Source organism: Nerophis lumbriciformis, linkage group LG18, assembly GCF_033978685.3.
Source record: "Nerophis lumbriciformis linkage group LG18, RoL_Nlum_v2.1, whole genome shotgun sequence".
Classification (NCBI taxonomy): domain Eukaryota; kingdom Metazoa; phylum Chordata; class Actinopteri; order Syngnathiformes; family Syngnathidae; genus Nerophis; species Nerophis lumbriciformis.
The window spans coordinates 7,442,501-7,467,790 of NC_084565.2; the positions used below are offsets into that span (position 1 = coordinate 7,442,501).

At 36.9% G+C, this 25,290-nt stretch overlaps 1 protein-coding gene across 9 annotated transcripts in view; it reads left to right on the forward strand.

The window, feature by feature from the left end:
* herc2 (HECT and RLD domain containing E3 ubiquitin protein ligase 2) overlaps positions 1 to 25,290 on the forward strand; it is a 362,023-nt gene that overhangs the window by 310,987 nt on the left and 25,746 nt on the right. For all 9 annotated transcript variants that reach the window (XM_072915066.1, XM_072915069.1, XM_072915071.1 and 6 more), the window contains exons 85-88: positions 6,335 to 6,476; positions 6,545 to 6,739; positions 9,365 to 9,477; positions 23,034 to 23,224. In XM_072915066.1, the coding sequence (XP_072771167.1) occupies positions 6,335 to 6,476; positions 6,545 to 6,739; positions 9,365 to 9,477; positions 23,034 to 23,224 (641 nt within the window). The remainder of the gene's footprint in view (positions 1 to 6,334; positions 6,477 to 6,544; positions 6,740 to 9,364; positions 9,478 to 23,033; positions 23,225 to 25,290) is intronic.

Here is a 25,290-nt window from a genome sequence, read left to right on the forward strand (position 1 = left end):
AATACTCTTCCATATCAGTAGGTGGCAGCAGGCAGCTAATTGCTTTGTAGATGTCAGAAACAGCGGGAGGCAGTGTGCAGGTAAAAAGGTGTCTAATGCTTAAACCAAAAATAAATAAAAGGTGAGTGCCCCTAAGAAAAGGCAGGGGCACTTAGGGAAGGCTATGCAGAACGAAACTAAAACTGAACTGGCTACAAAGTAAACAAAAACAGAATGCTGGACGACAGCAAAGACTTACTGTGGAGCAAAGACGGCGTCCACAATGTACATCCGAACATGACAATCAACAATGTCCCCACAAAGAAGGATAAAAACAACTGAAATATTTTTGATTGCTAAAACAAAGTAGATGTGGGAAATATCGCTCAAAGGAAGACATGAAACTGCTACAGGAAAATACCAAAAAAAGAGAAAAAAACACCAAAATAGGAGCGCAAGACAAGAACTAAAACACTACACACAGGAAAACAGCAAGAAAGTCCAAATGAGTCAGGGCGTGATGTGACAGGTGGTGACAGTACTTACATACTTTGAGACAAGAGCTATATTGATGCATGCTTGGTTATGCTTTAAAGTCATATCCAACAATTGTGACTTTTTACTGTCAACTGAGTTTAGTTTTTTAATGATTTCTGCTGGTGGTGTGCCTACGCATTTTTTCAACGAAAAAAATGTGCCTTGGCTCAAAAAAGGTTGAAAAACACTGCTCTAGATATTATCGTCCGATAATTGCTTTAAAATGTATTATCGGAAATTATCGGTATCGGTTTCGGTTTAAAAAAGTAAATTGTATGACTTTTTAAAACGCCGCTGTGTACACGGACGTACAGAGCGCCAATAAACCTTAAAGGCACTGCCTTTGCGTGCCGGCCCAATCACATAATATCTACGGCTTTTCACACACACAAGTGAATCCCCGCATACTTGGTCAATAGCCATACAGGTCACACTGAGGGTGGCCGTATAAACAACTTTAACACTGTTACAAATATGCGCCACACTGTGAACCCACACCAAACAAGAATGACAAACACATTTTGGGAGAACATCCGCACCGTAACACAACATAAACACAACAGAACAAATACCCAGAACCCCTTGCAGCACTAACTCTTCCGGGACGCTACAATATACACCCCCAACCCCAACCTCCTCATGCTTTCTCAGGGAGAGCATGTCCCAAATTCCAAGCTGCTGTTTTGAGGCATGTTAAAAAAAATAATGCACTTTGTGACTTCAATAATAAATATGGCAGTGCCATGTTGGCATTTTTCCCCATAACTTGAGTTGATTTATTTTGGAAAACCTTGTTACATTGTTTAATGCATCCAGCGGGGCATCACAACAAAATTAGGCATACTAATGTGGTAATTCCACGACTGCATATATCGGTAACGGTTGATATCGGAATCGGTAAGCAAGAGTTGGACAATATCGGCAGAAAAGCCATTATCGGACATCTCTAGTTTTATGGTAAAATTCTGACTGAGCTGCCAGTTTTTATCACCAAATAAACATTGAACGTAAAAGCTATATAAGTAGAATTGTTGTAAATGTATATTCATCCATAATTTACTGTTACATAGCTGCAATGTGGTGGTGTAAATAATGTAAAACCAGTTTGACACTTCTGAGGCAAGAAAATAAGGCATGTTCTGATCGGGGTTTTAGTCGAGGGTGAAATAGAAATACTGTTTGCTGAAGTACTAAAACAATTAGGTGCAAATAAATGTCAGCATTAGAGGCAGAGAGTAGTATTAAATGTTCTTTTATTCATCATTTATAGCTACTTTTCATATTGCATGTCAAACTATCCTCTTTTAAGTGTTTAGTACGTGGAGTTTTGATGTGACCTTGTGAGAAGGGAGCAGGTAGCTGTGTCATTATGTCATCTTCACTCCTTCTTTTGTGAGAAGATGATATTTAATGTTCTCTGAAGGCTTGATTGACTTTCTGTACTTGACTGCTCACCAGACTGCTGATTCTTACATGTGATGTCTTTCATGAAGGCATTTCGCCTCCCTGTGCGTGTGTACACTGTCTGTAGGGCATCCTGGGTGAAAGTTTAGACTTGAAAGCACAAAGAGTGTGCTTTTGGACCAGCACACATCCTCGTGTTGGCTCTTTAACGACCTGTGCAAATATTCTAACAACACTGACATCCCTTTGTGCCGTTACACTGTCTAAAATACTTTCTCTGACTAGTGATGTCATCCAGTACCCCCACCTTGTCAAAACCTCACCACTTTTTTTGTCTAACTATTACAGTTATGTTTTTTACTATTTTACTATTATATTTTTATGTTAACATTAGTTTTTTGTTATTAATTGTTATAGTTTTAAAGTTAACTATTATAGTTTTTATGTTAACCAATATATTTTTTATGTTATGAACTATTACAGTTTTTATGTTATTAACCATAATAGCTTTTATATTATTAATTATAATAGTTTTTATGTTATTAATTACTATAGCTTTTGTTAATAACATTATAGTTTTTTGTGTTAACTACTATAGTTTTTATGTTAACTATAATAGTTTTTATGTTAACTATTATAATTTTTGTTATTAATATTATAGCTTTTGTTATTACTATTGTAGTTTTATATTTTTAATTGTAGTTTGTTAGTTATTAGTTTTTGTTTTTTACTATTATATTTTTTATGTTAACATTAGTTTTTTGTTATTAATTATAATAGTTTAAATGTTAACTATTATAGTTTGTATGTTAACTAATATAGTTTTATGTTATTAACTATTGCAGTTTTTATGTTATTAACTATACTAGTTTTCATATTATTAACTATAAAAGCTATTATATTATTAACTATAATTATTTTTATGTTATTAATTATTATAGTTTTATATTATTATTATCATAACTTTGGTTAATAACATTATAGTTTTTGTGTTAACTACTATAGTTTTTATGTTAACTGTAATAGTGTTTATGTTAACTATTATAATTTTTATGTTATTAATATTATAGCTTTTTTATTACTGTTGTAGTTTTATATTTTTAATTGTAGTTTGTTAACTATTAGTTTTAGTTTTTTACTATTATATTTTTTATGTTAACATTAGTTTTTTGTTATTAATTATTATAGTTTTAATGTTAACTTATAGTTTTTATGTTAACTAATACAGTTTTTATGTTATGAACTATTACAGTTTTTATGTTATTAACTATAATAGCTTTTATATTATTAATTATAATAGTTTTTATGTTATTAATTTTTATAATTTTGTTAATAACATTATAGTTTTTGTGTCAACTACTATAGTTTTTATGTTAACTATAATAGTTTTTGTGTTAACTCTTATAATTTTTGTTATTAATATTATAGCTTTTGTTATTACTATTGTAGTTTTATATTTTTAATTGTAGTTTGTTAGCTATTAGTTTTTGTTTTTTACTATTATATTTTTTATGTTAACATTAGTTTTTTGTTATTAATTATAATAGTTTAAATGTTAACTATTATAGTTTTTATGTTAACTAATATAGTTTTATGTTATTAACTATTGCAGTTTTTATGTTATTAACTATACTAGTTTTCATATTATTAACTATAAAAGCTATTATATTATTAACTATAATTATTTTTATGTTATTAATTATTATAGTTTTTATATTATTATTATCATAACTTTGGTTAATAACATTATAGTTTTTGTGTTAACTACTATAGTTTTTATGTTAACTGTAATAGTGTTTATGTTAACTATTATAATTTTTATGTTATTAATATTATAGCTTTTTTATTACTGTTGTAGTTTTATATTTTTAATTGTAGTTTGTTAACTATTAGTTTCTGTTTTTACTATTATATTTTTTATGTTAACATTAGTTTTTTGTTATTAATTATTATAGTTTTAATGTTAACTTACAGTTTTTATGTTAACTAATACAGTTTTTATGTTATTAACTATTACAGTTTTTATGTTATGAACTATTACAGTTTTTATGTTATTAACTATAATAGCTTTTATATTATTAATTATAATAGTTTTTATGTTATTAATTATTATAATTTTGTTAATAACATTATAGTTTTTGTGTCAACTACTATAGTTTTTATGTTAACTATAATAGTTTTTGTGTTAACTCTTATAATTTTTGTTATTAATATTATAGCTTTTGTTATTACTATTGTAGTTTTATATTTTTAATTGTAGTTTGTTAGCTATTAGTTTTTGTTTTTTACTATTATATTTTTTATGTTAACATTAGTTTTTTGTTATTAATTATAATAGTTTAAATGTTAACTATTATAGTTTTTATGTTAACTAATATAGTTTTATGTTATTAACTATTGCAGTTTTTATGTTATTAACTATAATAGTTTTCATATAATAAACTATAATAGCTATTATATTATTAACTATAATAGTTTTTATGTTATTAATTATTATAGTTTTTATATTATTATTATCATAACTTTGGTTAATAACATTATAGTTTTTGTGTTAACTACTATAGTTTTTATGTTAATTGTAATAGTTTTTATGTTAACTATTATAATTTTTATGTTATTAATATTATAGCTTTTTTTATTACTGTTGTAGTTTTATATTTTTAATTGTAGTTTGTTAACTATTAGTTTCTGTTTTTACTATTATATTTTTTATGTTAACATTAGTTTTTTGTTATTAATTATTATAGTTTTAATGTTAACTTACAGTTTTTATGTTAACTAATACAGTTTTTATGTTATTAACTATTACAGTTTTTATGTTATGAACTATTACAGTTTTTATGTTATTAACTATAATAGCTTTTATATTATTAATTATAATAGTTTTTATGTTATTAATTATTATAATTTTGTTAATAACATTATAGTTTTTGTGTCAACTACTATAGTTTTTATGTTAACTATAATAGTTTTTGTGTTAACTCTTATAATTTTTGTTATTAATATTATAGCTTTTGTTATTACTATTGTAGTTTTATATTTTTAATTGTAGTTTGTTAGCTATTAGTTTTTGTTTTTTACTATTATATTTTTTATGTTAACATTAGTTTTTTGTTATTAATTATAATAGTTTAAATGTTAACTATTATAGTTTTTATGTTAACTAATATAGTTTTATGTTATTAACTATTGCAGTTTTTATGTTATTAACTATAATAGTTTTCATATAATAAACTATAATAGCTATTATATTATTAACTATAATAGTTTTTATGTTATTAATTATTATAGTTTTTATATTATTATTATCATAACTTTGGTTAATAACATTATAGTTTTTGTGTTAACTACTATAGTTTTTATGTTAATTGTAATAGTTTTTATGTTAACTATTATAATTTTTATGTTATTAATATTATAGCTTTTTTTTATTACTGTTGTAGTTTTATATTTTTAATTGTGGTTTGTTAACTATTAGTTTCTGTTTTTACTATTATATTTTTTATGTTAACATTAGTTTTTTGTTATTAATTATTATAGTTTTAATGTTAACTACTATAGTTTTTATGTTAACTAATGTAGTTTTTATGTTATTAACTATTACAGTTTTTGTTATTAACTATAATAGTTTTCATATTATTAACTATAATAGCATTTATATTATTAACTATAATAGCATTTATATTATTAACTATAATAGTTTTTATGTTATTAATTATTATAGTTTTTGTTAATAACATTATAGTTTTTGTGTTAACTACTATAGTTTTTATGTTAACTATAATAGTTTTTATGTTAACTATTATAATTTTTATGTTATTAATATTGTAGCCTTTGTTATTACTATTGTAGTTTTATATTCTTAATTGTAGTTTAACTATTGATTTTTGTTTTTTACTATTATATTTTTTTATTTTTTATTATTAATTATTATAGTTTTAATGTTAATCTTTATAGTTTTTATGTTAACTAATATAGTTTTTATGTTGTTAACTATTACAGTTTTTATGTTATTAACTATTATAGTTTTCATATTATTAACTACAATAGTTTTATATTATTAATTATTATAGTTTTTATGTTATTTACCATTATATTTTTTATGATACATATTATAGTTTTTTGTTATTAATTATTATAGTTTTGATGTTAACCTTTATAGTACTATTAAAGTTTTTATGTTATTAACTATTACAGTTTTTATGTTATTAACTATAATAGCTTTCATATTAACTATAATAGCTTTTATATTATTACCTATAATAGACCCCAGACTTAGACCAGGTGGGGTTGTGGATGACACTAAGAAGTGAGAAAGCAGCACAGGTAGCACACCTTGACACAGGTGTTGAAGGTGGGAGTGGTCACTTTGGTGTAGTCCAATAGGAACGCTGTGATCTTCTTTGGTGTGCAGGTGAAGCGTTCTCGGAGCAAAGGAGGCTTGGCGGGTCCAGACGGGACCAAGTCGGTGTTTGGGCAGATGTGTGCCAAGATGAGCTCCTTCAGCCCCGACAGTCTGCTGCTGCCTCACCGCGTGTGGAAGGTGAAGTTTGTGGGTGAGTGTTCGGCTCCTCCCACAATGCAGCGCGGGGGCGTGTTTACGACGCTCGTGTGGGTCCTTCAGGCGAGTCCGTGGACGACTGCGGCGGCGGTTACAGCGAATCCATCGCCGAGATGTGCGAGGAGCTGCAGAATGCCCTCACCCCGCTGCTCATCGTCACACCCAACGGCCGCGACGAGTCGGGCGCCAACAGGGACTGTTTCCTGCTAAACCCCGCCTCCAAGTCACCTCTTCACATGAGCATGTTCCGCTTCCTAGGTACCTGACCAGTCTCACACACACTGCACCTGTGATAACACTGCACCTGTGATAACACTGCACCTGTGTGTGATGACACTGCACCTGTGATAACACTGCATCTGTGTGTGATGACACTGCACCTGTGTGTGATGACAGTGCACCTGTGATAACACTGCATCTGTGTGTGAAAACACTGCACCTGTGTGTGATGACACTGCACCTGTGATAACACTGCACCTGTGATAACACTGCATCTGTGTGTGAAAACACTGCACCTGTGATAACACTGCACCTGTGTGTGATGACACTGCACCTGTGATAACACTGCACCTGTGTGTGATGACACTGCACCTGTGATAACACTGCATCTGTGTGTGATAACACTGCACCTGTGTGTGATGACACTGCACCTGTGATAACACTGCACCTGTGTGTGATGACACTGCACCTGTGATAACACTGCACCTGTGTGTGATGACACTGCACCTGTGATAACACTGCACCTGTGTGTGCTAACACTGCACCTGTGATAACACTGCACCTCTGCTAACACTGCACCGGTGATAACACTGCACCTGTGTGTGATGACACTGCACCTGTGTGTGATGACACTGCACCTGTGATAACACTGCACCTGTGTGTGATGACACTGCACCTGTGATAACACTGCATCTGTGTGTGATGACAGTGCACCTGTGATAACACTGCATCTGTGTGTGATGACAGTGCACCTGTGATAACACTGCACCTGTGTGTGATGACACTGCACCTGTGTGTGATGACACTGCACCTGTGATAACACTGCACCTGTGTGTGCTAACACTGCACCTGTGATAACACTGCATCTGTGTGTGATGACACTGCACCTGTGATAACACTGCACCTGTGTGTGATGACACTGCACCTGTGATAACACTGCATCTGTGTGTGATAACACTGCACCTGTGATAACACTGCACCTGTGTGTGATGACACTGCACCTGTGATAACACTGCATCTGTGTGTGAAAACACTGCACCTGTGTGTGATGACACTGCACCTGTGATAACACTGCATCTGTGTGTGATGACAGTGCACCTGTGATAACACTGCACCTGTGTGTGATGACACTGCACCTGTGTGTGATGACACTGCACCTGTGATAACACTGCACCTGTGTGTGCTAACACTGCACCTGTGATAACACTGCACCTGTGTGTGCTAACACTGCACCTGTGATAACACTGCACCTGTGTGTGCTAACACTGCACCTGTGATAACACTGCACCTCTGCTAACACTGCACCGGTGATAACACTGCACCTGTGTGTGCTAACACTGCACCGGTGATAACACTGCACCTGTGTGTGCTAACACTGCACCTGTGATAACACTGCACCTGTGTGTGCTAACACTGCACCTGTGTGTGCTAACACTGCACCTGTGTGTGCTAACACTGCACATGTGATAACACTGCACCTCTGCTAACACTGCACCTGTGCTAACACTGCACCTGTGTGTGCTAACACTGCACCTGTGATAACACTGCACCTGTGTGTGCTAACACTGCACCTGTGTGTGCTAACACTGCACCTGTGATAACACTGCACCTCTGCTAACACTGCACCTGTGTGTGCTAACACTGCACCTGTGCTAACACTGCACCTGTGTGTGCTAACACTGCACCTGTGATAACACTGCACCTGTGTGTGCTAACACTGCACCTGTGTGTGCTAACACTGCACCTGTGATAACACTGCACCTCTGCTAACACTGCACCTGTGTGTGCTAACACTGCACCTGTGCTAACACTGCACCTGTGTGTGCTAACACTGCACCTGTGATAACACTGCACCTGTGTGTGCCAACACTGCACCTCTGCTAACACTGCACCTCTGCTAACACTGCACCTGTGATAACACTGCACCTCTGCTAACACTGCACTTGTGTGTGGTAGCACTGCACTTGTGTGTGCTAACACTGCACCTGTGCTAACAATGTGTGTGTGCTAACACTGTGTGTGTGCTAACACTATGTGTGTGCTAACACTGGTTGTGTCCTAATACTGGATGTGTGCTAACAATGTGTGTGTGCTAACACTGGGCGTGTGCTAACACTGGGCGTGTGCTAATGCCGGGCGTGTGCTAACACTGTGCCGATACCAACACTGTGCAGATGCTAACACTGTGCAGATGCTAACAGGGGACGTGTGCTAACACTGGACGTGTGCTAACACTGGGCGTGTGCTAATGCCGGGCGTGTGCTAACACTGTGCCGATACCAACACTGTGCAGATGCTAACACTGTGCAGATGCTAACCCTGTGCAGATGCTAACACTGTGCAGATGCTAACCCTGTGCAGATGCTAACACTGTGCAGATGCTAACACTGTGCAGATGCTAACAGGGGACGTGTGCTAACACTGGACGTGTGCTAACACTGTGCAGGTGCTAACAGGGGACGTGTGCTAACACTGGACGTGTGCTAACACTGTGCAGGTGCTAACACTGTGTAGATGCTAACACTGTGCAGATGCTAACACTGTGCAGATGCTAACAGTGGATGTGTGCGTGTGCTAACACTGTGCAGGTGCTAATATTGGATGTGCTAAGAATGTGTGTGTGCTAACACTGGGCGTGTGCTAACATTTGACGTGTGCTAACAGGAGTCCTGCTGGGCATTGCAATCCGCTCTGGGAGTCCACTGAGTCTGAATCTGGCAGAACCAGTTTGGAAACAACTCTCAGGAATGAACCTGACCATCGCTGACCTCAGTGAGGTAAAACAACAACTATTTATTTGCTGCAACATGACATGGAATAAACATTGTTATGAAGCACTGATGCTTATGTACACTCTACATTAGAGGTGTCTAAAAAGTCATTATTATTCCTACTGATTCTTAATCGATTAGAATAAAATCCAATATATTGATGTAGATGATCTATATCTGATGTACACATTGACTTTAGAAAAGAGAAGTGTTGGATACTTCTCTTGTTGCCTTATTTGTGTTTGACTTATTCAATGTTTGGCTAGATTTGTATTCACCAAAACCAGGTTTCTTTGAAGTAATATAGATATTGGTCACAGCTGTTTATTTTATGGAGGAAAGTAATTAATCATTGAACTGGCACCCAATGTTATTTAAAAGTATTGATTTTGAATCGATGCATTACCCCCAAGAACTGAATGCACAAAGATTCACAGTTGCTAATCTAGCTCGATGGATATAGCATACTTGCCAACAAGGTGCCGCCTGTGCAATTGCGCACTGCTCAAGCGTCCTCTGCGCACGGCAAATCTATGCCGCGCACAAAATCAAATAAAAAAATAAGCGCATAACAATTTTCGACACGACAGAGAAAACAGTTTTCGTCATCACTGTTCAAATATTGTAACGTCTGTCGAGACACTTTGTGAACATGAATTCCATCCATCACTTTACTGCGCAAAACACATCACCAAAACATTAGTAAAACAAATTATATCTAGCAAAAGTGGTCATTTTCTGCAGTACAAACCAGACCAAAAGCAACTTTATTATATCAACAGCAGCCGCTCGCTCTTTCTCACTTGCGCCAACACATGCACATATGGCACTTAGCCAGTGATGCGTTTACAGCCACACAAAAAGTCGGACAACTCCAACATCACACACATAAAGTGTCATTCCAGGTCGTTAAACTATGATTTACCAATCAAATGTGTGCTTATTCTATTGTCATTTATTAGGAATCTTCATTTATAAATATTAATCATGAAATGCTGTTCGTATATTAAATAAATACTAATAAAAATATATTTTTTTACAAACAGGAAGTTGCAGGAATGTACACATGATCCCCTGCTTACATCTCATTGTGCAACATGTGAATGTTTTAATGGGAACAAAATGCAATGTCTGAAAGGGGTACAAACTATTTCCAAAGCAGGACCTCCACCCAGACAAACAATACAAGTACACAGTTCTTGAAAAACAATATTGTTGTTATTGTCATTGTAAGTGGGCCTAAACACTTACCGTATTTTTCGGAGTATAAGTCGCACCGTAGCATAAGTCGCACCTGCCAAAAATGCAGAATAAAGAAGGAAAAAAACATACATAAATCGCACTGGAGCCCGGCCAAACTATGAAAAAAACTGCGACTTATAGTCCGAAAAATACGGTATATTAGAAATGGAAATGACTGCTGTCATTGGATTATAATAATAAGAGAATGTTGTCTGTCTATCTGTGTTGGCCCTGCGATGAGGTGGGGACTTGTCCAGGGTGTACCCCGCCTTCCGCCCGAATGCAGCTGAGATAGGCTCCAGCGACCCCGAAAGGGACAAGCGGTAGAAAATGGATGGATGGATGGATGGAGATTGAAGTTGTTATTTAGTCAGGTTTGGGACAGGTGTGCTCACACACATGAAAAATTAGAGGGAACATTGCTTGCCAACCCTCCCGATTTTCCCGGGAGACTCCCGAATTTCAGTGCCCCTCCCGAAAATCTCCCGGGGCAACCATTTTCCCGAATTTCTCCCGATTTCCACCCGGACAACAATATTAAGGGCGTGCCGTGATGGCACTGCCTTTAGCGTCCTCTACAACCTGTCGACGCGTCCACTTTTCCTCCAGTCACATGTTGTATGCGGCTTCTGCATACACATGAAAGTGATTGCATGCATACTTGGTCAACAGCCATACAGGTCACACTAAACAACTTTAAAGGGGAACATTATCACAATTTCAGAATGGTTAAAACCATTAAAAATCAGTTCCCAGTGGCTTATTATATTTTTTGAAGTTTTTTTCAAAATTTTACCCATCATGCAATATCCCTAAAAAAAGCTTCAAAGTGCCTGATTTTAACCATCGTTATATACACCCGTCCATTTTCCTGTGTCGTCACATAGTGATGCCAACACAAACAAACATGGCGGAAAGAACAGCAAGCTATAGCGACATTAGCTCGGATTCAGACTCGGATTTCAGCGGCTTAAGCGATTCAACAGATTACGCATGTATTGAAACGGATGGTTGTAGTGTGGAGGCAGGTAGCGAAAACGAAATTGAAGAAGAAACTGAAGCTATTGAGCCATATCGGTTTGAACCGTATGCAAACGAAAACGACACGACAGCCAGCGACACGGGAGAAAGCGAGGACGAATTCGGCGATCGCCTTCTAACCAACGATTGGTATGTGTTTGTTTGGCATTAAAGGAAACTAACAACTATGAACTAGGTTTACAGCATATGAAATACATTTGGTAACAACATGCACTTTGAGAGTGCAGACAGCCCAATTTTCATCAATTAATATATTCTGTATACATACCCTCATCCACGCTCTTTTCCTGAAAGCTGATCTGTCCAGTTTTGGAGTTGATGTCAGCAGGCCAGGGAAGCTAGGGTCGATATTCTTCTCTTGATCATCTTCGGTGGCATAAGGGACGGTGTGAGCCAAGACATCCAGGGGGTTTAGCTCGCTCGTCTGCGGGAACAAACTGCCGCCATCGCTTGCCGTGCTACCGAGGACCTTTGTCCCTGAATTGCTCACACACTCCGGCAGATTCAATGGGGGTCTGGCGGCAGATTTCTTTGACTTTATCGTTGGAAATGCATCTGCTTTGAGTGTCGCAGGATATCCACACATTCTTGCCATCTCTGTCGTAGCATAGCTTTCGTTGGTAAAGTGTGCGGAACAAACGTCCAATTTCTTGCCACTTTCGCATCTTTGGGCCACTGGTGCAACTTGAATCCGTCCCTGTTCGTGTTGTTACACCCTCCGACAACACACCGACGAGGCATGATGTCTCCAAGGTACGGAAAATAGTCGAAAAAACGGAAAATAACAGAGCTGATTTGACTCGGTGTTTGAGAAAATGGCGGATTGCTTCCCGATGTGACGTCACAACGTGAGCGAATATTAGAAAGGCGTTTAATTCGCCAAAATTCACCCATTTAGAGTTCGGAAATCGGTTAAAAAAATATATGGTCTTTTTTCTGCAACATCAAGGTATATATTGACGCTTACATAGGTCTGGTGATAATGTTCCCCTTTAACACTGTTACAAATATGCGCCACACTGTGAACCCGCACCAAACAAGAATGGCAAACACATTTCGGGAGAACATCCGCAGCGTAACACAACAAAAACACAACAGAACAAATACCCAGAATCCCTTGCATCCCTAACCGGGCTACAATATACCGCCAAACCCCCCCCGCCCCCCCCCAACCCCGAACATCTTGCCATAATGTCGTTCTTGCTTCTGGATTTGAAGTGAAGAAGCAAGTTGGTCAGCGGTGTTCTCACTGAGCAGTCCAATTAAAGATCCACTCTGCTCACCCAATCTTGGGAGGAGGGCTAGAAAAGGTGCCCTAAACATAGTTTAACTTCGCCTACTCTGCCTGGGACGCCGCGCCCAAGGGAGCACCACCCAAGCGGTAGGAAAAAGAAGGATATGTACAAAAATATGAAACTTGGACTATACGAACGTTAATGGACAAGGAAAAGTCAGACAGACCAGAGAGAAGAACAGCTTTTGTGGCAAGAGAACTTCAGAAGTTCAATTTTGATATTGTTGCTCTCCAAGAGACCAGGAGAGCGGAAGAAGGCCAGTTGAGGGAAGAACAGGGCAAGTACACTTTCTTTTGGAAAGGATGAGCAGCAGATCAACCCAGAACACACGGGGTAGCATTTGCCATTAGAAATGAACTACTTGGTCAACTGACAGAACAGCCCGTGGGTATAAATCAGGGGTCACCAACCTTTTTGAAACCAAGAGCTACTTCTTGGGTACTGATTAATGCGAAGGGCTACCAGTTTGATACACACTTAAATAAATTGCCAGAAATAGCCAATTTGCTCAATTTACCTTTAACTCTATGTTATTATTAATAATTAATGATATTTATCTTTGTGGAAACACTGATCATCTTAATGATTTCTCACAATAAATATATATAGAAACAGATAAATATCAATATGCAACACTTTATTTTGATATTTTCTCTAAGTGCACATTTTTCAAATTGAACATTTTCAAAATGATGACTTCTAAGACAGTCTTGTGAAATCACAATATCCCATTTTAACTAGCTAGCCACTAACATTCTTATAAAAGAGGAGACAACACGAAAAAAATGAAAATTAAATTTTGAAACATACCGTATTTTTCGGAGTATAAGTCGCACAGGAGTATAAGTCGCACCTGCCGAAAATGCATAATAAAGAAGGGAAAAAAACATATATAAGTCGCACTGGAGCCCGGCCAAACTATGGAAAAAACTGCGACTTATAGTCTGAAAAATACGGTAGTTTATCTTCAATTTCGACTCTTTAAAATTCAAAATTCAACTGAAAAAAAGAAGAGAAAAACTAAGCCAATTTGCTCAATTTACCTTTAACTCTATGTTATTATTAATAATTAATGATATTGATCTTTTACGGAAGGTTTTTTGTAGAGAATAAATGATGAAAAAAACACTTAATTGAATGGTTTAAAAGAGGAGAAAACATGAAAAAAATGAAAATTTAATTTTGAAACATAGTTTATCTTCAATTTCGACTCTTTAAAATTCAAAATTCAACTGAAAAAAAGAAGAGAAAAACTAGCTAATTCAAATCTTTTTGAAAAAATTTAAAAAAGAATTTATGGAACATCATTAGTAATTTTTCCTGATTAAGATTCATTTTAGAATTTTGATGACATGTTTTAAATAGGTTAAAATCCAATCTGCACTTCGTTAGAATATATAACAAATTGGACCAAGCTATATTTCTAACAAAGACAAATCATTATTTCTTCTAGATTTTCCGGAACAAAAATTTTAAATGAAATTCAAAAGACTTTGAAATAAGATCTAAATTTGATTCTACAGATTTTCTATATTTGCCAAAATATTTTTTTTGAATTTTAATCATAATAAGTTTGAAGAAATATTTCACAAATATTCTTCCTCGAAAAAAACAGAAGCTAAAATGAAGAATTAATTTAAAATGTATTTATTATTCTTTACAATAAAAAACTTAAATTTACTTGAACATTGATTTAAATTGTCAGGAAAGAAGAGGAAGGAATTTAAAAGGTAAAAAGGTATATGTGTTTAATTTTTAAGGTTGTATTTTTTCTCTAAAAATTCTGAAAGTTATAAGAAACAAAGTAAAAAAATAATTGAATTTATTTAAACAAGTGAAGACCAAGTCTTTAAAACATTTTCTTGGATTTTCAAATTCTATTTGAGTTTTGTCTCTCTTAGAATTAAAAAAATGTCGAGCAAAGCGAGACCAGCTTGCTAGTAAATAAATAACATTTAAAAAATAGAGGCAGCTCACTGGCAAGTGCTGCTATTTGAGCTATTTTTAGAACAGGCCAGCGGGCGACTCATCTGGTCCTTAAGGGCACCGCGTTGGCATACTTGCCAACCTTGAGACCTCCAATTTCGGGAGGTGGTGGGTGGGTGCGGGGGCGTGGTTAAGAGGGGAGGAGTATATTTACAGCTAGAATTCACCAAGTCAAGTATTTCATATATATATATATATATATATATATATATATATATATATATATCCCTGCGACCCCGAAGGGAATAAGCGGTAGAAAGTGGATGGATGGATGGATATATATATATATATATATAAGAAATAATTGACTTTCAGTGAATTCTAGCTATATATATATATATATATATATATATATATATATATATATAAATAAAAGAAATACTTGAATTTCAGTGTTCATTTATTTACACATATACACACACATAACACTCATCTACTCATTGTTGAGTTAAGGGTTGAATTGTCCATCTTTGTTCTATTCTCTGTCACTATCTTTCGAACCATGCTGAACACCCTCTCTGATGATGCATTGCTGTGTGGCACGCACAAAAGTGCTTTCATCAAATGCACTAGATGGCAGTATTGTCCTGTTTAAGAGTGTCACAACATTGCTGTTTACGGCAGACGGACTGCTTTACTATAGACGTTCTTTATATTGTGGGAAAGCGGACTCAGGTCCGCATGGAGCTGGAGGGGGCGTGGTCTCCAGCTCCGCCTGAATTTCGGGAGATTTTCGGGACAAAATTTGTCCCGGGAGGTTTTCGGGAGAGGCGCTGAATTTCGGGAGTCTCCCGGAAAATCCGGGAGGGTTGGCAAGTATGCGCGTTGGTGACCCCTGGTTTGTTTAAATGAAAGACTTATGACTGAGAATCAGCCTAAAACACAACCAACATGCTGCTTTCATAAGTGCATATGCCCCAACTCTAGAAGAAACTAAGGAGGAGCTCATCTCTACAACACCACAACACGATAAACTTACTATTCTTGGTGATTTCAATGCAAGAGCTGCAAAGGATCACAATATATGGGAGGGTGTAATTGGACATAATGGTGTAGGTAAAGCCAATGCAAATGGGGCCTTACTTCTGACCAAATGTGCGGAACACAGTTTGATAATCAGCAACACCATCTTTAGACAAAGGAATTCCGTCAAAAGTGTCCTGGCAACACCCAAGATCAAAGCACCGGCACTTGATTGACTATGTTATAGTGAGGAAGAGGGACCAACACGATGTGCTTCATAGCAGAGCTGTAACTCAGTGCTGGTCAGATCACAGATTGATTGCATCAAACTAAAGGCTGGAAGAAAATGTCACAACAAACCCAGCAAAAAATACAATGTTGAATGTCTAAAGGAAGGTGAGCATGCCATGGAACTACAAAGAACAAATCCCCTACAAACATCACAGAACACTGGGAGCACTCATTAACTTTGTTTTTTTGCAAATAATAATTAACTTAGAATTTCATGGCTGCAACACGTGCCAAAGTAGTTGGGAAAGGGCACGTTCACCACTGTGTTACATGGCCTTTCCTTTTAACAACACTCAGTAAACGTTTGGGAACTGAGGAGACACATTTTTGAAGCTTCTCAGGTGGAATTCTTTCCCATTCTTGCTTGATGTACAGCTTAAGTTGTTCAACAGTCCGGGGGTCTCCGTTGTGCTATTTTAGGCTTCATAATGCGCCACACATTTTCAATGGGAGACAGGTCTGGACTACAGGCAGGCCAGTCTAGTACCCGCACTCTTTTACTATGAAGCCACGTGGATGTAACACGTGGCTTGGCATTGTCTTGCTGAAATAAGCAGGGGCGTCCATGGTAACGTTGCTTGGATGGCAACATATGTTGCTCCAAAACATGTATGTACCTTTCAGCATTAATGGCGCCTTCACAGATGTGTAAGTTACCCATGTCTTGGGCACTAATACACCCCCATACCATCACACATGCTGCCTTTTACACTTTGCGCCTAGAACAATCCGGATGGTTCTTTTCCTCTTTGGTCCGGATGACACGACGTCCACAGTTTCCAAAAACAATTTGAAATGTGGACTCGTTAGACCACAGAACACTTTTCCACTTTGTATCAGTCCATCTTAGATGAGCTCAGGCCCAGCGAGGCCGACGGCGTTTTTGGGTGTTGTTGATAAACGGTTTTTCGCCTTGCATAGGAGAGTTTTAACTTGCACTTACAGATGTAGCGACCAACTGTAGTTACTGACAGTGGGTTTCTGAAGTGTTCCTGAGCCCATGTGGTGATATCCTTTACACACTGATGTCGCTTGTTGATGCAGTACAGCCTGAGGGATCGAAGGTCACGGGCTTAGCTGCTTACGTGCAGTGATTTCTCCAGATTCTCTGAACCCTTTGATGATATTACGGAGCGTAGATGGTGAAATCCCTAAATTCCTTGCAATAGCTGGTTGAGAAAGGTTTTTCTTAAACTGTTCAACAATTTGCTCACGCATTTGTTGACAAAGTGGTGACCCTCGCCCCATCCTTGTTTGTGAATGACTGAGCATTTCATGGAATCTACTTTTATACCCAATCATGGCACCCACCTGTTCCCAATTTGCCTGTTCACCTGTGGGATGTTCCAAATAAGTGTTTGATGAGCATTCCTCAACTTTATCAGTATTTATTGTCACCTTTCCCAACTTCTTTGTCACGTGTTGCTGGCATCAAATTCTAAAGTTAATGATTATTTGCAAAAAAAAAAAGTTTATCATTTTGAACATCAAATATGTTGTCTTTGTAGCATATTCAACTGAATATGGGTTGAAAATGATTTGCAAATCATTGTATTCCGTTTATATTTACATCTAACACAATTTCCCAACTCATATGGAAACGGGGTTTGTACAACTTAAGAATGACCCTAACTCCATTTTAAAGAAAAATCAGTATCAATAAATCCAAAGTGATGTACAACGAACGGTGCGAGGCATGAAAAATAAATGGTGGCAGTCAAAGGCTGAAGAAATACAACTCTTAGTTGATAACAACAATTGCAAGGCATTCTTTACAGCGATAAAATAGATGTATGGACCATCTATACAAGGTCAGGTGCCCCTCAAGAACAAAGATGGGGGTACCATTCTGAAGACCAACAAAGAAATTAATGAGCGGTGGCGAGAGCACTTTGAAGAACTACTGAACCAAGAAACTGTCTATAACAGAGATGTCCTCAATCAAAATGGACCTAGGAGACTTACCAACCCTGGAAGAAATGAAGAAATCCATCTCACGAATGAAAGCTGGCAAAGTGGCAGACCCAGACGGAATTCCAATTGAAATATTTAAGCATGGTGGAAATAAACTACTTGAACATCTATATCAAATTAAAGCTGCAAGCAGCGATGGACGGGACCGACTTTGACGGCACATAAAATCCAAACCGGAGCAGTAATTAAAACTCTTTGGTCAACTTTTAATCAGAAGGGTTCAATCTCTCTCCTGTGCTAGTTTGAAGCCGACACGACAAACGCGCTCAGAGGAGATAATGTTTGAAAAAAGGTGACCGGTTTTTACAAAATGTTCTCTACTGGAAGTTACAGGCAGTTTTGTCTGCCGTATAAACAACTTTAACACTGTTACATATATGCGCCACACTGTGAACCCACACCAAACAAGAATGACAAACACATTTCGGGAGAACATCCGCACCGTAACACAACATAAACACAACAGAACAAATACCCAGAATCCCAACTCTTCCGGGACGCTACAATAACATCTACGGCTTTTGGAGCTCAGTGCACAACTGCACACACAACAAGGAGGAGACAAAGTAGAAGAACGAAGAAGAGACATGGCGACGACGAGTACGAAGAAGAAATACGCTTGCAAGTTCCAAAATGATTGGAAAAAAGAATTTCATTTCATCCAGGACAGCTCGAAGGGCAAGGGGTATGCTGCCTGCACCTCAACCCCGCCCCTGCAACCACACCCCCCCAACCATCATGCACTGCAAAAAGTCAGTGTTCAAAAACAAGAAGAAAAATATATATCAAAATTAGGGGTATTTTATTTGAACTAAGCAAAATTATCTGCCAATAGAACAAGAAAATTTGGCTTGTCAAGACTTTCAGCAGCGATGGACGGGACCGACTTTGTGGGCTCATAAAATCCAAACCGGAGCAGTAATTAAAACTCTTTTATCAACTTTTAATCAGAAGGGTTCAATCTCTCTCCTGTGCTAATTTGAAGCAGACACGACAAACGCGCTCAGAGGAGATAATGTTTGAAAAAAGGTGACTGTTTTTACACAATTTTTGTTTTGAAGGGGGAATTGCAAACTTCCTGTTGATTTTTGCTGGGGGTTGTCAGTGTATGAAATATAGGTCTAAGTGAGACCTACATAGAGGTTTTTGTTTCATGTCTCTACGACATTCCTACTGGAAGTTACAGGCAGTTTTGTCTGAGTTTTCTTCCTAAGGGGCGCTAGAACACAACTTTGAGTTTTGGGGTTTGGTTTTTTGATTAGATCGCAATTTTCGCCAGTCCTGATTGGGGAGTTTTGAAGCATGTTAAGGGGATCAAATTACAGCTCAAAGAGGCGGCAGTATAATAATAAAAAGCTAGGGTCCTCTGTCCCAAAGGGACTCGGTCCCTAATTAGCTAACCTCAATGAACCCAAAAATACCTTTAAAATAAGTATATTCTCACTAATAACAAGTGCACTTTTCTTGGTAGAAAAACAAAATAGAGACCTTTTTGCTCAATATGCTTAAAAATGTTCTTAAATGAAGTAAATGCTAGTGCCATTATCTTGACATAATGATATGCGCTCAGCATCATGATTTTTTTTTTTTTCATGCTTGAAGTAAGAAATTATTACTTTAAAAAAGTAGTTTTATACTTGTGAGTGTTGATGACACAGCTTTGCAACACTTGATATTCTAGTTTCAAGCATGTTTTACTCAATATAGGTCATCAAATCTCAGCAACAAGCTGTAATATCTTACTGAGATCATTTAGGACCAAAACCCTTAAAACAAGTAAAACACTCTTAACATAAAATCTGCTTAGTGAGAAGAATTATCTTATCAGACAGAAAATAAGCAAATATCACCCTTGTTTGAGATATTTCATCTCAATTAGATTTCACTTTTTGCAGTGTGTTGTACAAACCCCGTTTCCATATGAGTTGGGAAATTGTGTTAGATGTAAATAGAAACGGAATACAATGATTTGCAAATCATTTTCAACCCATATTCAGTTGAATATGCTACAAAGACAACATATTTGATGTTCAAACTTATAAACTTCTTTTTTTGTTGTTGCAAATAATCATTAACTTTAGAGTTTGATGCCAGCAACACGTGACAAAGAAGTTGGGAAAGGTGGCAATAAATACTGATAAAGTTGAGGAATGCACTTATTTGGAACATCCCACAGGTGAACAGGCAAATTGGGAACAGGTGGGTGCCATGATTGGGTACAAAAGTAGATTCCCAAGAAAGGATGGGGCGAGGTACACCCCTTTGTCCACAACTGCGTGAGCAAATAGTCAAACAGTTTAAGAACAATGTTTCTCAAAGTACAATTGCAAGAAATTTAGGGATTTCAACATCTACGGTCCGTAATATCATCAAAAGGTTCAGAGAATCTGGAGAAATCACTCCACGTAAGCGGCATGGCCGGAAACCAACATTGAATGACCGTGACCTTCGATCCCTCAGACTGTATCAAAAACCGACATCAATCTCTAAAGGATATCACCACATGGGCTCAGGAACACTTCAGAAAACTACTGTCACTAAATACAGTTGGTCGCTACATCTGTAAGTGCAAGTTAAAGCTCTACTATGCAAAGCGAAAGCCATTTATCAACAACACCCAGAAACGCCGCCGGCTTCTCTGGGCTCGAGATCATCTAAGATGGACTGATGAAAAGTGTTCTGTGGTCTGACGAGTCCACATTTCAAATTGTTTTTGGAAATATTCGACATCGTGTCATCCGGACCAAAGGGGAAGCTAACCATCCAGACTGTTATCGACGCAAAGTGTAAAAGCCAGCATGTGTGATGGTATGGGGGTGCATTAGTGCCCAAGACATGGGTAACTTACACATCTGTGAAGGCACCATTAATGCTGAAAGGTACATACAGGTTTTGGAACAACATATGCTGCCATCTAAGCGCCGTCTTTTTCATGGACGCAACTGCTTATTTCAGCAAGACAATGCCAAGCCACATTCAGCACGTGTTACAACAGCGTGGCTTCGTAAAAAAAGAGTGCGGGTACTTTCCTGGCCCGCCTGCAGTCCAGACCTGTCTCCCATTGAAAATGCATTATGAAGCATAAAATACAACAACGGAGACCTCCGGACTGTTGAGCTCTACATAAAACAAGAATGGGAAAGAATTCCAATTTCAAAGCTTCAACAATTAGTTTCCTCAGTTCCCAGTCGTTTACTGAGTGTTGTTAAAAGGAAAGGCCATGTAACACAGTGGTGAACATGCCCTTTCCCAACTGCTTTGGCACGTGTTGCAGCCATGAAATTCTAAGTTAATTATCATTTGCAAAAAAAAAATAAAGTTGTCAAATATGTTGTCTTTGTAGCATATTCAACTGAATATGGGTTGAAAAGGATTTGCAAATCATTGTATTCCGTTTATATTTACATATAACACAATTTCCCAACTCATATGGAAACGGGGTTTGTATGCATGCATGTTCCAAATAAACTCAAACTCAACTCAACCTCAACAAATGCAATTTTAGACAATAAGATAGAGGTGGCGACTTGTCCTGGGTGTACCCCGCCTTCCTGCCCGAATGCAGCTGAGATAGGCTCCAGCGACCCCAAAAGGGACAAGCGGTAGAAAATGGATGGATGGATGGATGGAGATTGAAGTTGTTATTTAGTCAGGTTTGGGACAGGTGTGCTCACACACATGAAAAATTAGAGGGAACATTGCTTGCCAACCCTCCCGATTTTCCCGGGAGACTCCCGAATTTCAGTGCCCCTCCCGAAAATCTCCCGGGGCAACCATTTTCCCGAATTTCTCCCGATTTCCACCCGGACAACAATATTAAGGGCGTGCCGTGATGGCACTGCCTTTAGCGTCCTCTACAACCTGTCGACGCGTCCACTTTTCCTCCAGTCACATGTTGTATGCGGCTTCTGCATACACATGAAAGTGATTGCATGCATACTTGGTCAACAGCCATACAGGTCACACTAAACAACTTTAAAGGGGAACATTATCACAATTTCAGAATGGTTAAAACCATTAAAAATCAGTTCCCAGTGGCTTATTATATTTTTTGAAGTTTTTTTCAAAATTTTACCCATCACGCAATATCCCTAAAAAAAGCTTCAAAGTGCCTGATTTTAACCATCGTTATATACACCCGTCCATTTTCCTGTGTCGTCACATAGTGATGCCAACACAAACAAACATGGCGGAAAGAACAGCAAGCTATAGCGACATTAGCTCGGATTCAGACTCGGATTTCAGCGGCTTAATGGATGGAAGGGATGCTATGCCTGAGCAGCTAGGAGACACCGAGAGTAACAAGCGGTAGAAAATGGATTAGAAAGGACAGATTAATAACAATAAAAAATAAAATAATATTAATAATAAAAATAAAAATAACAATAAAAAATAAATAAAATACATTTGTTTTTTTTTTATAACTTGAGACTTCCCGTGGGCCGGATTTTGGACGCTGGGGGGGGCGTATCTGTCCCGCGGGCCCTAGTTTGGGGACCCATGGCGTAGAAGATCATGAGCTTTCCTACAAGAAGGTCCTGGCCACAAAGAGGTGGTTGTTGTTGGTGTGCCCTGAAGATGCGGCGAAGGTCACAGGAGGAAGCACAAGACCGTCAGGCTGTGGAGTTGACGTGCTGAGTGTGTGTGTGTGTGTGTGTGTGTGTGTGTGTGTGTGTGTGTGTGTGTGTGTGTGTGTGTGTGTGTGTGTGTGTGTGTGTGTGTGTGTGTGTGTGTGTGTGTGTGCGGGTGTGTGTGTGTGCGTGCCGGCAGGTGGACAAAGACTTCATCCCGGGTCTGATGTACATCCGAGACAACGAGGCCACGGCGGAGGAGTTTGAGGCCATGACGCTTCCTTTCACCGTGCCCAACGCCAGCGGGCAAGACATCCAGCTCAGCTCCAAGCACTCGCACATCACGCTGGACAACCGCGCCGAGTACGTGCGCCTCGCCATCAACTACAGGTCAGCACGAGCCGCATCCTTTCTCCACAAGCCACGCCCCTTTCTGACCTGCTTGACTCCTGGTGAATTTGTTGATGGAATGCTTTGCAGGTGTGATACATGGTGGTTGTCTACAGCCTCTTCCAAAAGAACAATTGGATAAAAGACAGTTATGTGATAAAGATTATCAGATGAGGAAATAATATTATTGTCCATAAGTGGGCTAAAATACACTGGTCATGTTTATTATAGTGTACCTTTATCATTATGCTATTATCACAATAATACTACAGTATTTATTATTATAAATACTGCACTATAATCATAATGTAATCAATACAAATATAAACTATCAATGATAATTATTGTGTCATTAGTATAATAAATATATTACTATGATACTTATGACTATTTTTGTTATTTTAGAAATAGTATTAATATACTCATTAATATACTACTGTAATAATTTTTTCATACCATAACTATTTTTAAATATTCATCGTATTATAAAAAAAAAAGATTCATATAATTCTAAACAATAGTTTAGTGATGGTTCTAATCAATTGATATTACCAAAATATTGATAACATTATTAATAAAATAATACATCAAATATAACTAATATTCCAGTTGATATTATTGATGATAATATTACTTTTAATAGTGACACTATTAATAATATTTTTAAGGTCTTAATATTTTGTTGCACTTCTGTACCTAAATAAGGTAAGTATTGCAAAAGTACTCAGTTTAAAGAAACCACAATATAAAATGTATGTATATGTATATGTATATATATATATATATATATATATATATATATATTAGGGGTGTGGGAAAAAATCGATTCGAATTCGAATCGCAATTCTCACGTTGTGCAATTCAGAATCGATTCTCATTTTTTTTAAATTGATTTTTTTATTCATTTATTTTATTTTTTTTGTATTAATCAATCCAACAAAACAATACACAGCAATACCATAACAATGCAATCCAATTCCAAAAGCAAAGCCGACCCAGCAACACTCAGAACTGCAATAAACAGAGCAATTGAGAGGAGACACAAACACCACACAGAATAAACCAAAAGTAGTGAAACAAAAATGAATATTATCAACAACAGTATCAATATTAGTTACAATTTCAACATAGCAATGATTAAAAATCCCTCATTGACATTATCATTAGACATTTATAAAAAAAAGAACAATAGTGTCACAGTGGCTTACACTTGCATCACATCTCATAAGCTTGACAACACACTGTGTCCAATATTTTCACAAAGATAAAATAAGTCATATTTTTGGTTCATTTAATAGTTAAAACAAATTTACATTATTGCAATCAGTTGATAAAACATTGTCCTTTACAATTATAAAAGCTTTTTACAAAAATCTACTACTCTGCTTGCATGTCAGCAGACTGGGGTAGATCCTGCTGAAATCCTATGTATTGAATGAATAGAGAATCCTTTTGAATCGGGAAAAAAAATCGTTTTTGAATCGAGAATTGTGTTGAATTGAAAAAAAAAAAAATCGATTTTGAATCGAATCGTGACCCCAAGAATCGATATTGAATCGAATCGTGAGACACCCAAAGATTCACAGCCCTAATGTGTATATATATATATATATATATATACTGTGTATATATATATATATATATATATATATATACACCAGTGACGTGAGGTTGATGGCTGGTGAGGCACTGACTTCATCACAGTCAGATTTACAAACATATGAACCCTAAAGAGTATCTTATTCACCATTTGATTGGCAGCAGTTAACGGGTTATGTTTAAAAGCTCATACCAGCATTCTTCCCTGCTTGGCACTCAGCATCAAGGCTTGGAATTGGGGGTTAAATCACCAAAAATGATTCCCGGGCGTGGCGCCGCTGCTGCCCACTGCTCCCCTCACCTCCCAGGGGGTGAACAAGGGGATGGGTCAAATGCAGAGGACAAATTTCATTACACCTAGTGTGTGTGTGACAATCATTGGTACTTTAACTTAACTTTAACTTTACACATACAAACTGTAGCACACAAAAAAGCACATTTAATAAAAAAAAAAACGTTATTATGGT